We start from the raw sequence: 22,545 nt of genomic DNA on the forward strand, positions 1-22,545 counted from the left end.
TGTTCTAGTTATAGCGTTTGTACAGAGAAATAATGTCATGTAGAAAGAAATCGACCACTCTGTCAAAAAGAGAAAAAAAACAACTAAATTATCTACCCAACCATTCCGACTTGTCTAAAAGAACACATTTAATACCAAAATTATTCTATCTTGTAAAAAGCGCATTTCGCTCACCAACTTTAAGTGATGGTGATTCTTACCACCCTACTAATTACCGTTACATGATTTTAATTCAATCCTACTACACAACTCTCGCAATATAAACTCATCTAACAATACTCAACAGAGTGATGAGCATCACATCCACTTACGGACGGTGAGCAAAAATATTTCTCGTCAAAAAGCAAGTTCGTAGTGACCGATAAGGACCCATCTCACTCTCTACGTTTTCCATATAGTCAAATAACATTATTGCATTTACACATAGAAGAGTATGTTGAACATCCTCAGCCAAATCGGAAAACAGAAATACTGCAGAGAAACATGAAGATCCTGATGATGATGAAGCAGTAGAGCTAAATGCCATTTTGCAAAAGCACCAGACGACCAGCAGATATAAGCAAGACAAGGTATTAACTCACGGAACCCGGTCAATCTACCATTCAATTTTAGTCAATCAACATCCGCTCCGAGAGCCCTCACTGCCTAAAAACAGTAAAAATTAACAGGGAAAATAAAGTGAACCTTTGATCTAGGTCGAAAATGTTAACAGAGCGTGCCACTTAAGCCTTAAGGTGCACTTTGTTGTAGTGATCTGCAGCTTTGGATAACGACTGTATTGAAACCGGAAATCCTAGACCCATCTGCACATAATAACGGACTGGATTAGGTTCAATTATACAAAGGCTGCATTTAACTAAAGTATGCAGCATCCGTGCATCGAATGTTAAAGTACAAATAACTAAATACAAAAACAAGGGTTAAGAGCTCACCGTGCTACATATATGGAAGGAGTTAATATACCCCGCATATTTGGAAGCTGTGAAAATGAAAATTGTAAATGGTTTAATAAACGTGAAAATAGATATATAACTTGTAAATGGTTTAATAAACGCTAATTCTCATCAATTGATTAAAAGTGCACCATCTGGTGAACAGTCGGACCTCCTTCCGCAACTTTTCTTTGCAGTATCTTAAAGAACTCTTCAATTTTCTTCTTAATGGTGGGCAGCATGGAAAATATTAGATACACTGAAAGAAAATGAGCTCATTTCTTCCAACAGATTTTGCAGAACATGCTATAATTAGATTTGTCCAAGATCGTAACTACGAAAATCCATTCTATAAAGCATGATTAAATTTTTTTTTTGGGATCTGGACTGACTATCAAGTTTGCTTAATTTATTGAACAAGAAAATCGAGCTGAACTGCTTGTTGAGAAGAGCCAAATATTTCACATAAATGGCACGGCAATCAACATGTACAGCCCTAGGAGGTGTATTATTTGCAGCAATGAAAGAGAAAGAAACCCAAGGGTGTAAAATTATGGTTGAACATTCAGATCAAACTTCACCTTTACTTAGTCTAGTCCACAAACAACAATATAGGAAACACGAGTTATTTGTGCCACTTACACTTTTTCAAACCCGTAGGCTTTGCCAGCAAAAGAGAACTCATAAATGCTCCGATGTTCTCACGGAGATAATCCTCTGTAAAGCTCACCTGAAAAGAACGAATAAAAGTGAAATCCATGTCTCCAGCAAACAAACATCTGAAAAATAGAACATTGTGTTTGTAATAAGATTACGGTACCTTTCCAAGTCCCACATGTACAATTGATGTTCTGTCCATTCTATACTCAATATGACCTTGTCTTACTTTCTGTAGTGCTCCAGTAATGTCATTGGTGACAGTACCTAGCTATACGATACATGGTATACCAAATATTAGGGATTTGCCCACAAATTTGCAAACTGAATAAAAATTTACAACAATATAACTCACTTTACGGTCAGGCATCAAACCACGCTCTCTAAGAATTCTTGCAATCTGTTAAATATTAAACATTCACTTTCAATTAATGAAGCAAACAAATGATAATCCTGCAAGTAAAAAATTACAACTCAAAAACCTTTGCCAGACGCATAATCATTTCATTTGTTGCAAAACACTTGTCAACATTGAGCTTATGACTGCCTGCATGATACAAGGTCAGATCATAAATTGTTTGATTACTTCTTTGAACTCAAGCAATGTAAGATGCACATAAACACATTTACAATAATAAAAAAAAAATTAAATAAATTGCAAAACCAAAACTCAAATAATTGAAATGGCACTATCATTGCATAGTATATCTAGTGGACAGGAGTTTCTCTTTTCAGCATATTATTTAGTAGCAACAAAGGGTTAGCTCATTACTTGCAATTTCCTCCACCAGTTCAACACCGCCAACAATATCTGCTCCTGCAGCTCTAGCTTCTTCTGCATCTGAGCCTTCAGCAAAGAAAGCAACCCTGACAACCTGAAGAATGACAGTGTCATACAGTAACCAACTAGATTTTAAATTGATGAGACATGACTTAGCAAAGTAAAGATAACTACCTTCCCACTACCATGCGGCAAAGTCATGTTACCACGAACTGCCTGCACTTCAATCAGGTAGTCCATGTAAATTGAATCTTTCAAACAGGAGTTTGGAACATTAAATATAATGGTGCAATAAGAAATATGAAGCATAAAGTAAAAAGCAGAAACAATATATTCTTTATCACTCTTTCGAGAAGCAATCCATACAACTCTTACTGAAAATATACAATTGATACACTAAAATGAGCACAACAATATGCTCAAAAAGTAGTCAGAAAATGAGCCAATATTTCTCAGTCAAGGCTAACCATATTTGGGTGCATAGAAGATCTGCATTGATCATTCAAACAACAAATACAAGGAACTTATGAACAACGGTTACAGCTTAGTCGCATAATAACTTTTTTCAAGGAACTATAACATCTGGAGTCTAAAACATGGAGTTGATTGAAATCTTGAAATGCCACTGAACCATCTTGGGTCCAACCTTTATGAACATTTACTAATGTTTGTTTTACGTCATTCCTTCAAATTTGAAGTGTTTCAACAATTCTGCATATAGCCATCTCACACGCACTCACATACATGTGAGTTCACCTTATTCAAAAAGTACACGACTAGCTGTAACCACATGTGGGCAATCATTTAAATTTAGACGCTGTTGGATCGTGAAATGAATTGCAAATCTAAACTCAGGACTTGATCTTATATATTCGCATAGCTAAAGAAAAAATCAATATCTATTTTGACACACAAAACATATGCTTGAGATAAGAGACGATTTTACTCAGATGAGTTGACATATTACATTTCGCTTCGCATCAATACCCAATTGTACATGAGCTTCAACAGTTTCATCAAAATTGCACTTGGCATTAGCCTGTAAAACAACTAGAACACGAGAAGAAGAGATTAGAAATGAGAAGTACATCGAAATAAAGCAAAACACTTCTAAGTAAACATTAACAACATAAAAGTTTAAAGGGAACAATATCCCCCAACTCATGTAATCCAACCGTATTGAGAGAGCAAGAACATCCGTTTGCGCAATATGCACGGGAAAAACAGTCATGATCTCGAGATGTTCCTGCCTAACTTTAGTCTTAATACTCGATCACAATCAAAGTTCGTAAAACAAATTAAGAAAGGAGAACTTCATTTTGTTAATTAATAACTCCGCTCTCCAGAAACAAAATCGAAACAGAGAAAAAAGTCAAATTTAGTTCTATTAAGTAGAAGCCATTTGGTATCTCATCCAAAATTATCTAACAAGAAAAGGAAAATTTCCATTCCTCTAACTTTCCCAGATTTTCTCAGCAACCAAACAAGCGTATAAACGTTACACTGACCTTGACTTGGCGAATTGCGTCCATGACATCGAGAATGGGCTTGCTCTCCTTCTTCTCAACCTTAATCAACGCGGGAAAAGGAACTGCCACCTCCTCCTCAGGAACCCTAAAAAGCCTCCTTCTCATCCGACCATCGGCCTCGATCCTCCGCTTCTCTCTGTCCAACTCCTTCACGCCATCCACATCCCTTCCAGCTCCGTCTTCGCCACCTCCGCTCTCCTCCGCGACCCGATCTTCCGGTAACGGAGCAACTTTCACCGGGTACGATACCGGAGATATAGATGGCACGTCCCTGATGAAACGCGCCTCTTCACGGGTCCAGGTGACGCGAGTGTCCTGACTCGATGGGTTGAGCGAGTCACTGGAGCTTTGTGGCGGCGGCGGTGATGTTTGTGCTGCTTGGGGAGTCGCATCTGGTTCAGGTAGGGATTGCTCCTTGGGTTTGAGAGTGTATGAAACGGGTTCGACCGGCACTGGTTGGCGTCTAGGAGGTTGCGGAGGGTTCTGATCCGGGTTTGGGTCGGATTCGGAGCTTAGGGATCTGTGATAGCTTAGAAATGGAGGCGGGTGGAGACGGGAGTGAGGTTGGAAGAGGCAGTGACGGCGAGCGGATGAGAGGAAGAGCTTCAGGGCGGCCATGAGAAAGGGGTTTACGAGGTTTAAGGCAACGCAGCGTTTTCCTCAGAAATATTATGTGCATTCAGTTTGCTCTAGGAAGTACTGCCCAAAAATAAAAAAAAATGGTAAATTGCACTTTGCTTTTTTAATTTATTTATTTTTATATAACGATATATTTAGTGAATAATAAGTTAGTTGTGAAGTTTTTATTCTCAAAATTTGAATTTTTTGTTTTTTTAACAAATGATATTATCATTACTTTCTAAATATATATGTACAAATGTAAGTTTAATATAAACGGTTTTGAAATCTCATAAGATTTTACACTATTTTTCAATACACGATAAAACTTGAGAGATGTGAATCTAGGTACCCATTTGGTAGAGCTTTTAGCTCTAGATTCTAGCTTATGTTTTGAGCTCTCTAAGGAGTCATTTGACAACTATTTCGGTTTTTTTTTTCATCTTTTTTTTTTAAATTAAATATTGAAATTTTATCTGGTAACTATTTTTAATTTTCAAAAAATTGAAAACTATATTTTTGAGTTTTCAAAATTTGACACTTAGTTTTCACTTTTTGATTTTCAGTTTTAAGTTTCTTTTTTAACTCAAAGTAGTTAATAATTATCAAATAACATTTAATTTTCAAAAAAATAAAAAAACTGAAAATAAATTATTATCAAACGACTCTTAAGATAGTTGGTAAAACTCTCAAAATTTGGTAGTAAAAAAAAACTGATTTTGATAAGCCATTCTAACCTAGATTTGAAAGCAATTTGTTTGGCCCACTAAAATGAAATTTATAACTGGACAAAAATATCCTTAAAATTTTGTTCAATTATATTAAGCCATTAGACATTTGGACTCTCTCTCTCTCTCTCTCTCTCTCTCTCTCTCTCTCTCGTCTAAGGGTGCAAATCAAGCAGGTCATGGTTAACCCAACCTTAACCCAACATTAACAATTTGAGTTCGGGTTCAGGCAGGTTTATCCAAGTTTGTGTGTAAATTGGGTTTGGGGACTTATATGAGTTAGGTTCGAGTTTGTCCAACCTTATTGAAATTTTGTACCATTAATGTATAAAAATGCAATTTTGCTTATCACTATCTACACAAAAATTTAAACCAAAGTTTCAACCGTGGGACGACTTTTAATATTTCAACCATGCAAAGTTGAAAAATTACAAGAGAATACCAAAGTTTCAACCAAAAGAAACGTAAAAGCAACATTATATCATTTATTGTTCAAATAAAGACCAACAACAAACTTCAATTACATTCATCCTTAAACTTGTATTGTCCTTATATAATACGAAGTAGGATGAGTAATAATAATATGTGCTTGAAAGAATTCAAAATAAAAATCGGGTTGAGTTTGGATTGACATGGGTGGGCTTTTTATTTCATTATAACCCACTTGGTCAAGTTTGAAATCTGATTAGGCATGAACGCATTCAGGTTGACACAACCTAAGTTTTACCTCTACTCTCCACTTTAAGTTTTACCCCTACTCTCCACTCCCCTTGCCCCAACCCCAACCAACGTAAGTCATCCTCCACCCCTCCACCTCTTTTCCCATCAAATCAATTTGATCTCAAGCACCAAAATCTCCATGCCAAATTCCATCTCACAGCTAATTTCTCTTGAACCTTTACCAAACTGAGCCTGAACAAATAAAAAGGCATCTGTCATGTTGTTTAAATGTTAGTACTTCGCCTTTCGGTTCCTTACGTGTCATCAAACTGTTTGATCCTCGATTCATCAAACATGTACACGAAGTAGGGCTGAAAGTTTCAGCACAGTTAAAGCATTCAGCAGCTCGGAGCAAGTAAATTGAACGCTAAGAAAAACATATTTGAGATTCACCTATTGGCCACTGTCAATCGTTACACAATCAGAAGTAACTAGACTTGCCCAGTAGCCAGTTAAGGATGTCGTCGGGAGTAGGGAGAGTTGTTCCGACAAGAATCAGTTCAATATCCGGCTTTTCACATTCGGATATACTTAAACTGTTGGAGGCCTATTTAACAAAGAATTATAGAGAGGAAAAGAGAGGGTGCAGCGGCAAAGAGAAGAAAAAAAATGGTGAATTATGAGGTCTATCTAATCTCACCTTATTGTGTATTTATTTACAGTAATAGGTAACTAAGTAATACAAATGAAATATGACACTGTCCAAAAAATACTACGGAATCCAATAAGATTTATATAATCACATTTCTAACTAAATTAGGATTGCAACATAAACTTATTTTTCTTGTTTCTTTTCTACTTTTATTTTTTATACGTAATTATTTTCTTAGAATAAATGAGAAAGAACTCTACACTATGTAATTATTATTGTTTTTTATTCGTATTATTTTTATTTTTATTTTTATTATTATACGTAATTTTTGGGTCCCTTTATTTAATTTTTATTCGTAATGTAAAAAGCAATAAGAAAACAAACCAGTAACTCACTGGTAAGTCCTCATCTGACGGCGGAGCCAACACCCACTCTCCGCTGTTCTCATCAAGCACCATCCTTTGTTATTCTCCACCCACCAACTCTCCGGCACATGACACTGGTCCTTGAGAAAATCACTTGACTTGTTCACCAACGCCACGCTCCTCTTCACCTTCTGCGCAAACTCTCTCCCGCTCCTCCCCATTCCAGCCCGCCACCACATGCAGCACCCCCTCCAAGTTATGCCAGTGCCGCACATTCTTCGATTCCTTCAAGAACGGAGACTTCCTCGAATCTATCACCAGCTGCATCCCAACGTCCACGTACCCCGGTAGCCCACTTGGGTAAGGAGGTACGAGATCGATGGTGTTCGTTGTGTGCAGAATCTTCAGATTTGGGTACCTCTCGATCCTTGATTTGAATGCTTTGTTTCCGACTTGTGGACTCTGGAATATGAAAGCAGCAACTGGGATATCAGAAACCCCATTTTCCACCAGATCGAATGCGCTCAAAGTTGCTAGAGACTTGCACCGAGGCTGTGGCCGGTGAGGGTTATGCTAAGGTTTTCATTCTTGTATTTTTCCTGGAGCTCGTTGATTTTATTCGACCGAAGTTGGTCTCTGGCGCTTAATTTCGTGAATGGCGATTTGGGGTTGTCGGAAATGTACATAGAAAGCCAACCCCTCATTACTTTGGGCACTTCCTCGTTTTCTTTGCCTGCGTCACTGCTATCAGGCCGCAGTAGCCAGTAGGGAGGGACCCCGCGGACTCGAGCTTATCTCCTAACACATCAACCCATTCGTAGTTTCAGGTCGTGCCACGCCATACGACGTAGATTTCACGCCGTCCAATGGCTTGGCTGACTTGGTCGGAAGTGACGGCGATGTAGCCAATCCAGTTACACTCGTGGTCCCACGAGTCGGGTGACAGAGGGTGGAGAAGCAAGGCTTCGGGGACGCTGACTTGCGCGCTGGCTTAGAGGAAGCAAGAGGCTTGGTAGTTGGCAGCGTCTTGGAGCATGACCTTATCGAAGAAGGAGTGCTCTCCGTAGCGGCTGGAGCCGCAGTACTTGGAATTTTGGTCGTTGTTGAAGGCGTCGTAGGTGGCCTGGCAGAAGTTGCCGGAGCGGAGGATGAGGGTTCGGAGATTGAGGTCTAGAGGGTCCAAGAGGCCGTCCCAGTTTTCTGAGCCTAGAAGCTCTGACTATGCAGCATAATCAGCTGTTTTGTTGGTGGCCATGGTCGTCGGATATGGGGAGGGAGGGTATAAGAGATTTCACAGGACAAAAATGTTAAGTTGGTTTTGAAAACAGAATAATTGGGTTTAAATAGAATTTTCCCACAGGATATCTACCATTTGGAGGATTGTGAAGGGGATAAGAAGTGTCTGGTTTTGGTTGTTTGAATGTGATCGAACACATTAGCAAACTACCAATTCTGGTATATTCCGTTAGGGTTGCCAAAAACGAGGGAAATATGGGTTGGTAAAACTAATTATAATTTGACAATTGTGCGCATAAAATGAAAGATTAAAAAAAAGACAATGTGTTGATGGGAAAGGGTAAGTATACGTGGCCTGTGATATGTGTTTTAATGTTTATTTTTTGGGAGAATAATTTATATGAAATGGATTTACTGTCGCTTGACGTTCTTTGTTTAATAATATATAAATTTTTCTCCATATGACAACATATTATTGGATCAAGACGCTATATGACGGTGGACTCATTCTATATTAGTTGCCCTCTATTTTATGGTAGTGGGAAAATGCTCAATGACAAGAGAAATTATTGAAGTATCGGATACGCCAGGTCATCTGTACATCATTCATAGATGACGCGTATTGGATACATGCAAGAAGGGTGGTGCTTCCATACCCTTTTTTACCTCTCACATATTTCTCTCAATTTTAGGTCATCGAATCGAATGAATAGAAGAATATCAAAAGTCAGAAATTAACAAAAAATAAGTGGAAGGTAAAAATATGTGTGTGGATGGCAGATACAAGAATTTCATTACACTAATTATATGACACTCCTTATACAAAGTCAAGCGGATGGTACACTTTTTAAAAATGTATTAAGTATTTATTAAATGGGTGACACAAGCGTCTACTAGACTTGCAACAACTAAAATTGAAACCACGAGGACCAAAATTAATTTTTCTTTTAGAACTATCTCGAAATATATTAGCAGAGAACAATATAGTTAATTATTTGAAATGAAAAAAAAAAACACATGATCAGGACATGTATGTAGAAATGAAGCATGCAATGCAACCAACCAACTTGGCAAAAGATACAACTTAGGCCAACTCTTTAGTTACAGTAATTTATTTAAATTCAACGGTTAGATTTGAAAACATCCAAATGTAGCTTAATTAAATTAACCAATAAATTTAAGGGAGTTTTAACAAAAAGCTCACTGTACTGTTCACTTTAACAAAAAACCACATTTTTACACTAAAAAGTCAAACCTAGTACTATTCACTTTAACCTTTATTTTGTCCTTATCATTAAAATTCAAAGTTTTCAAGCTCTTTCATTAGTTTTCCTTAAATTTAAAGTATAAATTTAAAACTAAAAAAATTATTGAGGGGCTATGAGCCCCTTTAATTGGAGATGGTATATGAATATAACCTGACACAGTTCATTTTAAAAATAATTTTTTGCAACGCCATAATTCTGAACGGTACTATATTTAACCTTTTTGGTTAGAGATGACCTTACAGTTAAAAAAACAACTGCTCAATTAAAATGTAAACAAATCTATCTATAGGCTTCGCTGAGAGTATTTTAATCCACCATGTTATTTACTTCTAACTCTTAACGAAACAAACAGATTATTTATTTAGCTCACAAATGAAAAAGAAATGTCATATACAACACATCAGACAACTTCGAGACGAGGCAAACTCACGACACGAGCAATGTTCGTTCATTGTTTCCTATCCCCCTGAACCCTAATTGCACACACGCACCCAAACCAAACAACCGATGAAGCACTACAAGTATGCGTATTGCCATAATCAAACCACATCTGCCTAGCTGCCTAGCTGCCAATTTATTTCTGTCTTCCTTCAACCTTTCAGGTCATCTCTAACCGAAGAGTCCAGAGGGCCAGAGGGTCAAAAATAACCCTAAAATCATCTCCAACCAAGGATTAGACCAGAGAGCTCATGGACCCCACAAAATTTGAACGGGTAAGAGGGCCAACCGGCTGACCATCTTCAGCCAGCCCGCTAACTAGCCCTTTTTTTTTTTTTTCTTTTCCACTTGCTGCCCAGCCCAGTTTCTGCTTTCTTTTTTTTTTTTGTTCTTTCAGCCCAGTTTAGGGCTTTCAGGCCAAGGGAAATTGTCACTTTTTGGTCCCAGCCCTTTTTTTGTTTTTTTTACAGCTCCCTTTGTTTTTTGGACGTTTATTATTATTTTTTTTAATTTCTAATTTTTTCCTACACCATTTCTTACATATTTTTCATCATACTATACTGTCGTACCTTATTTTATTTCAATTCTTTACATTCCATACTATAACCTTTTGGCCCTCGAAGATGATTTTTTGTGACAGGGCTAAAACGAGCTCTCTGGCCCTTTGACCCTCGGTTGGAGATGAAGGCAAAAATGGTCATGTACTGTTCATTAAAATATTAATATCTTGGAGGACCAAAGAGCTAAAACGAGCCATCTAGCCAGCCTTTGGTTGAAGATGACCTCACTCCTCTTTGCGCCTTCCTATCACCAATCTCCGCCACCTTTTCTGGATGGGTTTGCTTCAACTGCCCTCCCTCACCCAATAATGACTTTTTTATTTTTTATATTTAACAAACGGTATTATTTACACTAAAATAGAGGGGTGAGCTTAGCCTCACAATAGACTAGCAACAATGTGGTTCAAATTCGCCTTTGGCGAGGATTGAACGTAAGAACTATCATTTACAAGTGAAGAGGAATACCATTAAATTGTAATACTAATTGACTACTTTTTTATTTAAAAAGAATTTGAAGGTTGAAATTTTTTTGATAATATTTTCAGTTTTATATTTATATTTATGTTTTCGTTTTTTGAAAACTAAAAGCTAAAAAGATGATCTTGTTGTGGCAGGATTCGTTTTTCTTGACTCCAATGGCACTCCAATTATTGAAAACGTTATCTGATATGGTTGTTAGAACAGAGGAAAAAAAAAAACTAATAAAAAATGTTTGAAAATTTTGAGTTTTAACGATAAGGACAAAATAAAGGGTAAAATGAATAGTATCAAGTTTGACTTTTTAATGTAAAAATATGATTTTTCGTTAAAATAAACAGTACCGTCTACTTTTCGTTAAAACTCAAAAAAAAAAAAAAAAAACTCCAATGGCACTCCAATTATTGAAAAAGTTATCTGAGATGGTTGTTAGAACAGAGGAAAAAAAAACTCCAATGGCACTCCAATTATTGAGAAAGCTATCCGACATGTTTATTAGAACACGTAAAAAAATTTAAAAAAAGAGAAACGGGTAAGATTCGCTCCTTTTTTAATCTCATTCTCTTTTTCTTTCTTTTCTTTTGAACGGTTATCATTGAGTCACGTCAACATTTTATTTATATTGTAATAGAGATAAAGAAAAACAAAAAAGAAAGTGTGAGGGGAAAAGAGGGAAGGGAGAGAATTAAGAAGAAAGAAAATTCTACTTCAAATAAAATTTCCATTCGTGTTTTAACTCATGCGCATCATTAAAAGGGAAAAAATTTCTGCTATCATTCGCGTCTTAACTCACGTGCTTTCAGTTGCAATCATACGATTCTATCATAATCGAATAAACAATCAACATAAAACACAGATCTACAAGATAAATCTAGAAGTTCGATGAGCAACATTATCTGCTGCACGAGGGGCAAATTGCACCCACGCATCCACAAGAGACCAAGTAGAGTTAGTATTGTATTTTAAGAATAAAGATACGAGGAATGATATAAACCTTTTTATTTAATTATATCTTTGGCCGTCGATATAGTCATTTTTTATCAATGTAGAAAACAAAATAAGGGTTTAAGATACGTAACCCTCAAACGTCAGCATTGCATTGCCCTGCAAAACCACCTCATATGAAAAGAAAATAATAATAATAATAATAATGATATGCATAGGAGGGGTGGAGTTGGTGTTGTCGGAAGCGTCCGAAAAGAAGGGGTGTGCTATCCACACACCCATTTTTAGTTCTTCCACACCTTTTATTAATTTCTATTATTTGATATTCTTCAATTCATCTGATCCAACAGCCGAAAATTAAAAGGGTGTGAGAGAAGTAAAAATGGGTGTGTGGATATCACATCCCGAAAAGAATAGGAAATAATAATGATATACGTAGGAGGGGTGGAGTTGGTGTTGTGCGGAAGCGTCCAAATACATGCTCTTGATTCCACATGTGTGAAAGTGGCGGATATGAGATCAATACACATTATATTCAAATAATATAAAGATTTATACTAAATCGACTTTCTTAGAACCTACTTTAGTTCGAAGATGGTAGGAAATTTCACTATTGTCAAAGAAGATTACAAAAGTGCTTAAGCTATCACAACTCAAATCTCAAATACACCTAGATCACTCTCATACATACACGAGCCAAGAACAAATCTCAAATCCTTGCTCACATACAAATACAAAAAAGAGAGAGCAATTCCATTCCACACCCAATAATTGTCTTGTCAATTGGGCCAAAGGCAATTATTTTCTTAGTAGATAGTAATGCTTTAGTACATCTTCATCCCGTAAATGAATTGCTTGAATGACTTGATGTAAAATTTTTATTTTTAAAACATTTAAATAATTTTCATTTAGTATTACAGTCTAGTGATATTGCTCTTCACTTGTAAGTAAGAGATGTAAGGTTCCATTTTTACCAAAGGCGAATTTGAACCACATTTTTACTAGCCCATTGTGAGGCTTAACCCACCCCCTCTCCCTTAGTGTAGATAATATTGGTTGTTCAAAAAATACATTTAAATAATTGATTAAAAAAACACGATTTTATTTTATTTTTTTTACAAAAATCTCCTCTCTTCCTTTTTTTTTGTCTAAACCCTCCTCGTTTTCTCCGTTCTTTTTCATCTTCCACTCCCTATCCCTCGCTCTCTCTTCTTTTACCTCGCATTGTTTTACTCTGCCCCTTCTCCTTCTTCCCATGCTTCCTTCTATCTTCCTCTTCCTCCCCTATCACTCTTGCTCTCTCTCCCTTTTCGCTCTTCCTCCATCTCTCAATCCTACCTCAGCCTCTTTGTCTTCCTCTCTAATATAAAGTAGGGTTTTTATTACAAATAGTCCCTGAAATTAACCCATCAAGATGGTCCCTGAAATTGAAAATCAATCAATGTGGTCATTCCGTCATAATTTTGTTAAAATTTATGCTATGTGTTGACGTGTCACATAACCGGGTCCCACAATAATTAAATATGGCCCTTAAAATATTTAAATAATATAAAATATTTTTATTTTATTTTATATAATTAAAAACTTAAAAAAATGAAACAAATCATCTTCTTCCCCTTCACCCCTTCACCGAGTAACAAGCCTCACCCTAGCCCAGCCAGTCGTGCATGCATCCCAAGCAACCAATTCTTCCCCTCAGAGCATTTCCACTGTGTGCTTTAGCCCTAGGGACAGGTGTAGGAACAGGGCCAAAAGCCCTAGTGATGAAGCCCAGCACGTGCTGGCGAGTGAGCCTAAGCAGGCCCGAGGGAGAGGCCCGACATGAGTTGCCAACCCAAGAACCCGAAGGTCACGTGACGCAAGGCTGACGTCAAACATCATCTCCTCTGCATTTCTGGGCCTCAACCTTACAGCTACTTGACCCTCGTTGTCCTTGGAAGCTGCGGAGAGGATTTTCTCAAGACCCAAACCCATCGGAGCCTCCAGATCTATCTTCTTTAAAGGCCAAGTCGACATCGTGGGCTTTCCTAGAGTCGACGTTGTGCTTTCCCGAAGCCGGCGTCCTGACTTCCTAGGAGATGGTTGTCGGAGAAGATGCAGAATATGCATAATTGAAGAAGAAGTTTTCCGCTAAACAAACAAAGAAGGAAGAAGGAAGTGAAGAAGAAGATGCATAATTGAAGAAGAAGCAGAACCAAATCCGTAGAGAAAAAGGAACAAGGAAATCTGCAGAGAAGAATGAAGAATGAGGAGGATTCAGAGATAAATTAATAATATAATATTAATTATAAATAAAAAAATACTAATATTTTATTGCCTATTGCTAGGGCTATTCAGTGTAGAGGTGGAGATGCAAAATGCAGTTACTGTTCATTAAGGGCAGTTACTGTTCACTAGGTGGATTAAATAGTGAATAGCTTGGGAGGCCTTTGCAACAGTGGAGTTGCTCTCATACAATGCCACAAATGCAACATCCCAGGCCCCACCCTCATCCTCACTTTTCCCGCAACGTAATTAGTCCGTAACCCAAATCGCTTCGGGGACATCCAATTTTCTTAAGCTTTGGTGCTTTGTCACTCACCAATAATGGCCTTGTCGGCAACCCAAGTCATTGACTCCTTCACCCAGACCTACTCCCATATTCACAAGAAGAAGAAGACGGTGGGCTTTCCTCTATCGTTTTCTCGCATTTGATCAACCATCCTTGACCGCACTTATTCTGATTTCAAACGGATGGGCGTCTAGGTTGTTGGGTAGGGTTGGGATTGTGATGACGCCTAGGGTGGTTGGGTAGGGAGGGGAAGATCATTATCATCTTTATTTTTCTTTCTAAAAATGAAAATTTTTATCTATATATTTTAATAATAATATTTAATTAGATTTGTAGGACTTAGATATCTACCACGTCAGCACCTAACATAATTTTTGACATAATTGTAATAGAAGGACTACATTGATTTGTGACACCAATTTCCAGGGACTACATTAATCGATTTTCAATTTTAGGGACCATCTTGATAGAATGAGTCAATTTCTGGAACTATTTGTGATAAATAAAAATTATTATATCACATCCAACATTATATCTTTTTTAGTCATTTGATATAGTCACATGTTACTTCACATATTAACTTTATATCACATCCAATATTACATCCAACATTATATCTTTGTTCTATGTGCGGAGGGCCTTTCCGCGTTGTTTGATTCGTGGGAAGCTTAGGGCCGAATTCAAGGAGACCAGGTATTTAATGGGGCGTTAAGTATTCATCATCTTCTTTTTGTGGATGATAGGTTTATCTTTACCAGGAGTTTTATCCAGGAATGCTTACAAGTGAAGGAATTGTTGAAAACTTATGAAATGGCATTTGGGCAAGCAATCAATATGTCAAAAAGTAGTGTGGCTTTTAGTAGAAATTTAACGAACACGGATGCACAAGTCATTGTCGACTGTGTCGGTATGGAAAGAGTGGAGTATCATGAACGTTATCTCGGTTTGCCGATGTTCGTTGGAAGGTCTAAGAAAGCTATGTTTGCATACATAAAGGACCATTTATGGAAGAAATTGAATGGTTGGCGTGGTTCTCTATTGAGTAGTGTCGGTAAAAAGAAATTTTGATCAAGACTGTCGCCTAGGCAATTCCTTTGTATATGATGCAGACGTTTTTATTGCCTATGTCATTTTGTGATGAGTTCAACCAAATGGTAGTGCAATTTTGGTGGGGGAGAGAACCAGGTAAACATAGAAATCATTGGGTTAAGTGGCAAAAGATGTGCAAAACAAAAAGTGAAGGCGGACTTGGCTTCAAGGATTTATATGCTTTTAACCTTGCATTGCTTGCAAAGCAAGGGTGGAGAAAGATAGAATTCTAGGGTTTTCATGAATATTAATCTGATTATTATTTTTATTCTTCTCACATAGAGGAATATATATATACTTATACAATCCCCTACCAACTAGGAAGTAAATATCCTAAATATATTAGGATATCAATTACATACTCAAAATATCCCTACATTCCTTATTCCAAATGTAGACTCACGCAACACTCCCCCTCAAGTTGGTGCGTAGATATCACCTAGGCCCAACTTGTCAAGTGAGTCCTGAAACACTCTTGCTGACACTGCATGTGTTAACACGTCCGCCAGCTGGTCTTCAGATCTTACATATGGAATATCAATTAACTTAACATCCAACTTTTCTTTAATAAAATGTCTATCCACCTCAACATGTTTTGTACGATCATGCTGCACTGGATTATTAGCTATTTCTCGCGCAGCCTGATTATCACAATATAAAAGCATCGCTCCATGTGGCTTGAACCCAATCTCTGTAAGAAGAATCCTCAGCCATAATAACTCACAAATCCCATGCGCCATTCCACGATATTCAGCCTCTGCCGTGGATCTGGCCACAACATTCTGTTTCTTGCTTCTCCAAGTCACAAGGTTTCCTGCAACAAATGTGAAGTACCCTGACGTAGAGCGTCTGTCAGTAATGTTCCCGGCCCAATCAGCATCAGTGTACCCTTTTATCTCCATATGCCCATGTTTCCTGAAGATCAACCCTTTTCCAGGTGCACCTTTCAAATAACTTAAAATCCGCATAACAGCAGCCATGTGATCCTCACTAGGAGAATGCATAAATTGACTTACTACACTAACAACATATGCAATATCTGGTCTTGTAAGAGACAAGTAAATCAACCTTCCTACTAACCTTTGGTATCTTTCCCTATTTGCTGGCACCTAGTCCAGGTAGATAGCCAAATGATGATTTTGAATTATAGGTGTTTCTGCTGGTTTGCATGCCAACATCCCAGTCTCAAACAAAAGATCCAGAACATATTTACGCTGAGATAAGTAAATACCGTCATGGGAACGAGCAACTTCAATTCCCAAGAAGTACTTTAAACCTCCTAAATCTTTCATCTCAAACTCCGAAGAAAGATACTCCTGTAATCTCTCCATTTCTTCTGTATCATCACCTGTGACTACCATATCATCCACATATATTATCAACAAGGTAACCCTTCCTCCATTGCGTTTGATAAACAAAGTGTGATCCGCACTCCCTTGTTGGTACCCATATTTCTTCATTGCATCAGTAAATCTTCCAAACCAAGCCCTCGGCGATTGTTTGAGTCCATAAAGAGCCTTTCGTAGTCTGCATACTTTGCCTGCTTTATTCTGCACTTCATACCCAGGTGGGAGCTCCATGTATACTTCTTCCTCCAAGTCTCCATGTAGAAAAGCATTCTTCACATCAAATTGTTTCAACGGCCAATCAAAGTTAGCAGCTAAAGACAACAGAACCCGTATAGTATTCATCTTTGCTACTGGGGCAAATGTTTCCTGATAATCTACTCCAAAAGTCTGTGTGTACCCCTTAGCTACCAACCTTGCCTTGTATCTGTCAATGGTTCCATCGGCCTTGTGTTTGATGGTGAACACCCATTTGCATCCGACTGGTCTTTTTCCTTGTGGTAGTGACTCCACGCTCCAAGTTCCATTTTTCTGTAAGGCCTCCATTTCGACCTCCATTGCTTCTGTCCATCGAGGATCCCGCAAAGCTTCTTCCACTTTTGTTGGAATTTTGATTCCATCCATTTTATTCACCAAGGCTTGGTACTTAGGAGATAATCGATGAGTAGAAACATACTTTGCAATAGCATATCTAACTTTTTCACCCGGAGAATACCTATCAGGTGGTTTCCCACGATTTTGTCTAGGAGGCAACACATAAGTACTTTCAATGTTAGTCAAATTATGAGCTTCATCAGATTGGGATAAACGTACCTCATGGATATCCTCGGGCACATGAACGGGTACAACTGGAGAAAGGGTTATTTGAAGTGCTTGAGCTGTCTAAATTTTGAGTAGGGGAATGTTGCTCACTGCAGCATGGTCCAATACTCGCTCTGGGCTCATAATGCATGCTCGGCTTAGAGAAGCCCTCGGCTCCTGAACCTTCAAGCCCACCTGCAGAACTTGGTAAGCCCAGATTAGGCTCACTAATGCTGCTGGGCTCACAAATGCTGCTGGGCTGCTCACGACAATTATCAAAAACCATTGTTGGGTCTTGGCTGATCACATTGGGCTCCTCAATGTTTATGGGCTGCTCTCGGCTATTACTTGCAGGTGGTTGGCAGATTCCACTACTGCAGAATTCACGCCCACAATCATTTGGAAGATCAATCCAACTATAATCTTCTGCGCTCATCTCCCCCTGGAGATTATAGTAGGTGTAGTCAGGAAGAAAAAACATCTCATGCTCAGAAAATGTAACATCCATGGTGATGTACATATGCTTGGTAGGTGGATGATAACACCGATACCCCTTCTGCTGACCATTAAATCCCAGAAAAATACATCGAACCGCACATGGATCCAACTTACTACGCTGATTTTTATGGAGGTGCACATAGGCCACACAACCAAATATACGCGGTTGCAAATGAAGTGAAGATGGTAACGTCACATGATCTGCAAAAACTTCCATAGGAGTGCGAAAATTATGCACTCGGGAGGGCATTCGATTCATGAGATAAACAGAGTATCTTACAGCATCCGCCCAATAGGAATGAGGAGCGTGAGCACCAATAAGGAGTGCTCGAGTGGTTTCCAAAATGTGTCTATTTTTGCGTTCTGCAATCCCATTTTGTTGCGGGGTTTGTGGGCAAGTAGTCTCATGAAGAATTCCGTGCTCCTGAAAATATTGAGAAAGTTCGGTATTGAGATATTCCCCACCATTATCGGACCTGAGAACCTTGAGGGGCAGAGAGTATTGATTTTTAACCATGCAGTAAAATTGGTGAAAAATTTGACCAACATCGCTTTTATGTTTCATAGTATAAAGCCATGTCATTCTAGTGCAGTCATCCACAAATATAACAAACCAACGAATCCCATGATTAGTAGTTACTGGAGAAGGCCCCCACACATCAGAATGAACCAGCTCAAAGGGAACTGTTCTTTTATTGAAACTCAAATGATAAGAAGTACGATGACTTTTTGCAAGAATGCAATCCTTACACTGGAAATCAGAGTCTGAAACGCCATGAAATAAAGACGGAAGCAATTTTTTTAAATAACCAAAAGACGCATGCCCTAATCGACGATGCCATAACCAGATTGTCTTATACTTGTTTGGGTGGCTACTGCCCACTTGATTTACTCGGCTTGCCGACACATCATCCACATAATATAACCCTCTCCTCTTAGTACCACGTCCAATTATCGCCCGAGTCTGGATATCCTGAAGTAGGCAAAAAGTGGGAAACATTGACACAACACAATCTAATTGCTCAGTAACTTGACCAACAGAAAGTAGATGATTAGATAATGACGGAACAAGTAGTGCATTGTGAATGGACAAAGATGGAGTAAGAGAAATAGAACCTGCTCCCGTTACAGGAGCAACATCACCATTGGCTGTGATAACATCCTCTTTAGATGGTGGAGTCACGTGATAAAATAATGATGCATCATAAGTCATATGATCTGTAGCTCCAGAATCAATTATCCAACCAGTATCTCTTTTGGTGGATGATATCAAAACAGTACCGATTTTACCTGAGTTTTCCGAGTTATCATTCATTGAAATTTGATCGATAAGAGATAGTGACGGGCCGGTTTCATCCACATTGGACGCTGCCTCCAAAGCCTGCCTCACTGATTGGGCTTCTACCGTGACTTGGTGGGACAGATTAGGCCTTGGCTGGCCTGCTGAAACAGCCACAATGCCTCTGCCACAGTCAGTTTTTTCTGGTTGGGCTTTAAGTCCAACGTGATCTCCTCCATTCGGTGCTGCTCCTAGTCCAGCAGCTACAACTCTCGCTTGCCCCGAGGTGCTCAACCGAACCCTGAATGGAATGGCGTTGATGTTGGTAGACTCGCCTGGGTTGGACACAGCGGCCACGGGAATCAATTCTGCCTTCTGTTGTCCAGCCATCGCAACAATGTTTTGGGGATAGATTGGGTTAGATTTTTCGCAGCTTTGATGTTTACAAAGGCTGCAGTTTGATTTTTTTCTGTTTCTAACACAGTCTAGGGTTCAGACTATGAGAGAGTTTGCTGGGAATTTGTTGACTGTCGAAGGCAGGCCAAACCTGCTCTGATACCAAGATAGAATTCTAGGGTTTTCATGAATATTAATCTGATTATTATTTTTATTCTTCTCACATAGAGTAATATATATATACTTATACAATCCCCTACCAACTAGGAAGTAAATATCCTAAATATATTAGGATATCAATTACATACTCAAAATATCCCTACATTCCTTATTCCAAATGTAGACTCACGCAACAGAGAATAATACAACAGCCATAGTCTCTTGTTTTTGCCAAGGTTTTTAAGGCTCGTTATTTCTCTACTAATTTTCTACAGGCTCCGGTAAAACCCAACGCATCGTACTGCTGGAGATGTGTGATGGCATCTAGAATAATCATTCAGAAATGCGCTAGGTGGAGGGTCGGAGATGGTTTGCATATTAAAATATGGGGTGATAGTTGGTTGCCTAGGAAGAAATTATACAAAGTTCTTAGTCCTAGACCGATGGGGGTGCATCCCATTCTTACAGTCAGATCGTTAATGGTGGACCTCAATGGTCTTCAATGGAATACGAATTTAATCCAAAGTTGGTTTATGAAGGAAGATGCAGGTCTGGTTATGAGTATTCCATTGAGTTTATTTTATCCACCTAATATGTTAATTTGGACAAAGGAACCTAAATGCTTGTGTACAACCAAAACCGCCTATTTTGTTGCACGATTATGTAATGGGATTGATGGTGACAAACCGATGGGATCTTCGATGACTGCGGAGACAAAATTCCTTTGGAAAGCTTTGTGGTGAGCTACGGTTCCAGGGAAAGTTAAGATTTGTGTTTGGCGTGGTTGTATGGATGCGCTGTCATCCAAGGTAAATCTGAAACGACGACAAATCCTTACGGAGGATGTCTGCGTGTTCTGTGATAAGGAGGCAAAGACAATCAAACATGCCTTGCTTCACTGCTCTATATCTGCTGCTATCTAGTTTGCGAGTCCTTCGGGGCTTCATACGTCCCACCAATGTGAGGATAGACTAGGTGGTTGGATGACATATATGGCTCAATCGCTATCCAATGAGAGTTTTGATTTGCTGCTCATATTATTGTGTAGTATATGGAAGGGCGCGCAATTATTTTTTGTGGACAGGTGCAGAGGTATCTCCTTTGGAGATTCAACTTAAAGCTCACACTTGGTTGCTGGAATACAAAAAATGGAATAAGGGGAAACCCTAAGGAAACACGAAACGAGTTCAGAAATGGCAGAAATCGAATTTTGGTTGGATAAATGTAATTTTGATGCAGCATGGGATGAGGTTCAATCACGTGGAGGCATTGGGGTGGTGATTAGGAACGCGTATGAGGTGTTTTTAGCAGTTACAGTGGTCCGATTGGGTGGAATTTATTCTCCGTTGCATGCAGAAGCTGTTGCTGCACGTCCAACAGTTGTGTTTGCACATCAATGGTCGATAGAGCATGTGGAGGTGGAAGGCGATGCACTCATGGTGATTTATGCAATCCAAAACAGTGGGATATCACATAATGGAAAGTTTCATTTGGCCACTGCGAGACGAATAAGATGGCTCACTGCCTAGCAAGATTCAGTTTAACTCTTGATCATCCGGTCTCATGGTTTGAGAAACCTCCTGATGTTATTTCAGACCTTTTATTGGAGGATAGTGTTAGTGGTTAAATTGTTGGTGTGGGTCACTTTTTTTTCTTTTGATCAGGTTAAAATCCCTAAGAAGGTTTTTATCGAGGCTCATTGTTAAAACCCTATCCTCTATTTTTGTACGTTCATCTCTCTATTCAATGAATATTGTACTTCACTTCAAAATATAGTCACATGTTTATAAAAGATTATTAAACACTCAGAAGCCGAGTTTTTTTTTTGTTGAAAGTACTTTTATAAAAAATTTATACTAAACACTCAAATGATTTATCTTATATATGTTTATTTTCACTGCATAGCAAATTTTTTTTTTTTAATTTTTAAAAACCCAATAATAGCAAACTAGTACTAAATGGTTATGCCGCAACTGACGACATTTGGGGACTTGGATCCTCTCCTGAGCTAATGGAGAGGATCCTCCTGACCACTAATTATGGACCGTTGAATTTTTATCCAACAGTTACAAACATGATCGATGATTATTGCTCAGGAGGATCCTCTCCATTAGCTCAGGAGAGGATCCAAATCCGACATTTGGTGACATAAAATTATTTTCATGACTAACGAAGGGGTCTTCTTATCACTTGCAAGAGCCACGGGAAGGCAGTCCCAAAAGATACCAATTGGCTTGACTAGGAGAAAGGGTCGATGAATACAACTTTTGCTTATTTTATTTACAATTGGTACCTTGGACGCAATTAAGAAAAACACTTTATATTAACACTCAATAAATTTCATATACTTAATACATTTCACATCTGTTTTTTTAATTAAAACTTATCTTATTACATTCCACAATCTTCCGCATAATATCTCATACTTCACATTCTTAATATCCACCTTACGAGACCTGCAAACTTAAACTCAGATCAACAGTTATAATCTTCCTCAACCCACCACCCAAAAAATTCAGTAAAACAAAACAAACTAACATTTTACAACAAACTCCACTTGAGCCACCACGTGAAAACCAC

At 38.3% G+C, this 22,545-nt stretch overlaps 1 protein-coding gene and 1 pseudogene across 3 annotated transcripts; both read right to left on the minus strand.

The window, feature by feature from the left end:
* Positions 1 to 329: 329 nt before the first annotated feature.
* LOC108172347 (uncharacterized) lies at positions 330 to 4,599 on the minus strand. 3 transcript variants are annotated; one of them, XM_017329785.3, is made up of 11 exons: positions 3,879 to 4,599; positions 3,338 to 3,409; positions 2,545 to 2,586; positions 2,362 to 2,464; positions 2,072 to 2,136; positions 1,945 to 1,989; positions 1,753 to 1,860; positions 1,575 to 1,662; positions 933 to 979; positions 685 to 803; positions 330 to 471 (listed from the first exon to the last, which is right to left on the minus strand). In XM_017329785.3, the coding sequence occupies exons 1-10, from the start codon at positions 4,515 to 4,517 to the stop codon at positions 723 to 725; spliced, it is 1,290 nt and encodes a 429-aa protein (XP_017185274.2). In that variant the 5' UTR covers positions 4,518 to 4,599; the 3' UTR covers positions 330 to 471; positions 685 to 722. The 3 variants fall into 3 exon arrangements, with proteins under 3 accessions (XP_017185274.2, XP_017185273.2, XP_017185272.2); XM_017329784.3 differs by having other exon boundaries at positions 330 to 595; XM_017329783.3 differs by having other exon boundaries at positions 330 to 803.
* Positions 4,600 to 6,077: 1,478 nt separating this feature from the next.
* LOC103417489 (phospholipase A1-IIdelta-like) lies at positions 6,078 to 13,862 on the minus strand (annotated as a pseudogene).
* Positions 13,863 to 22,545: the final 8,683 nt, after the last annotated feature.

Source organism: Malus domestica, chromosome 17 (genome assembly GCF_042453785.1).
Source record: "Malus domestica chromosome 17, GDT2T_hap1".
NCBI lineage: Eukaryota > Viridiplantae > Streptophyta > Magnoliopsida > Rosales > Rosaceae > Malus > Malus domestica.

Coding starts and splice junctions, on each gene's coding strand:
- LOC108172347 (XM_017329785.3), bottom strand. CDS start 4,517: ATGGCCGCCCTGAAGCTCTTCCTCTCATCCGCTCGCCGTCACTGCCTC. Junction 2,465..2,544: donor TGCCGCATGGTAGTGGGAAG/GTAGTTATCTTT, acceptor GTCATTCTTCAG/GTTGTCAGGGTTGCTTTCTT. Junction 980..1,574: donor GCCTACGGGTTTGAAAAAGT/GTAAGTGGCACA, acceptor TCATTTTCACAG/CTTCCAAATATGCGGGGTAT.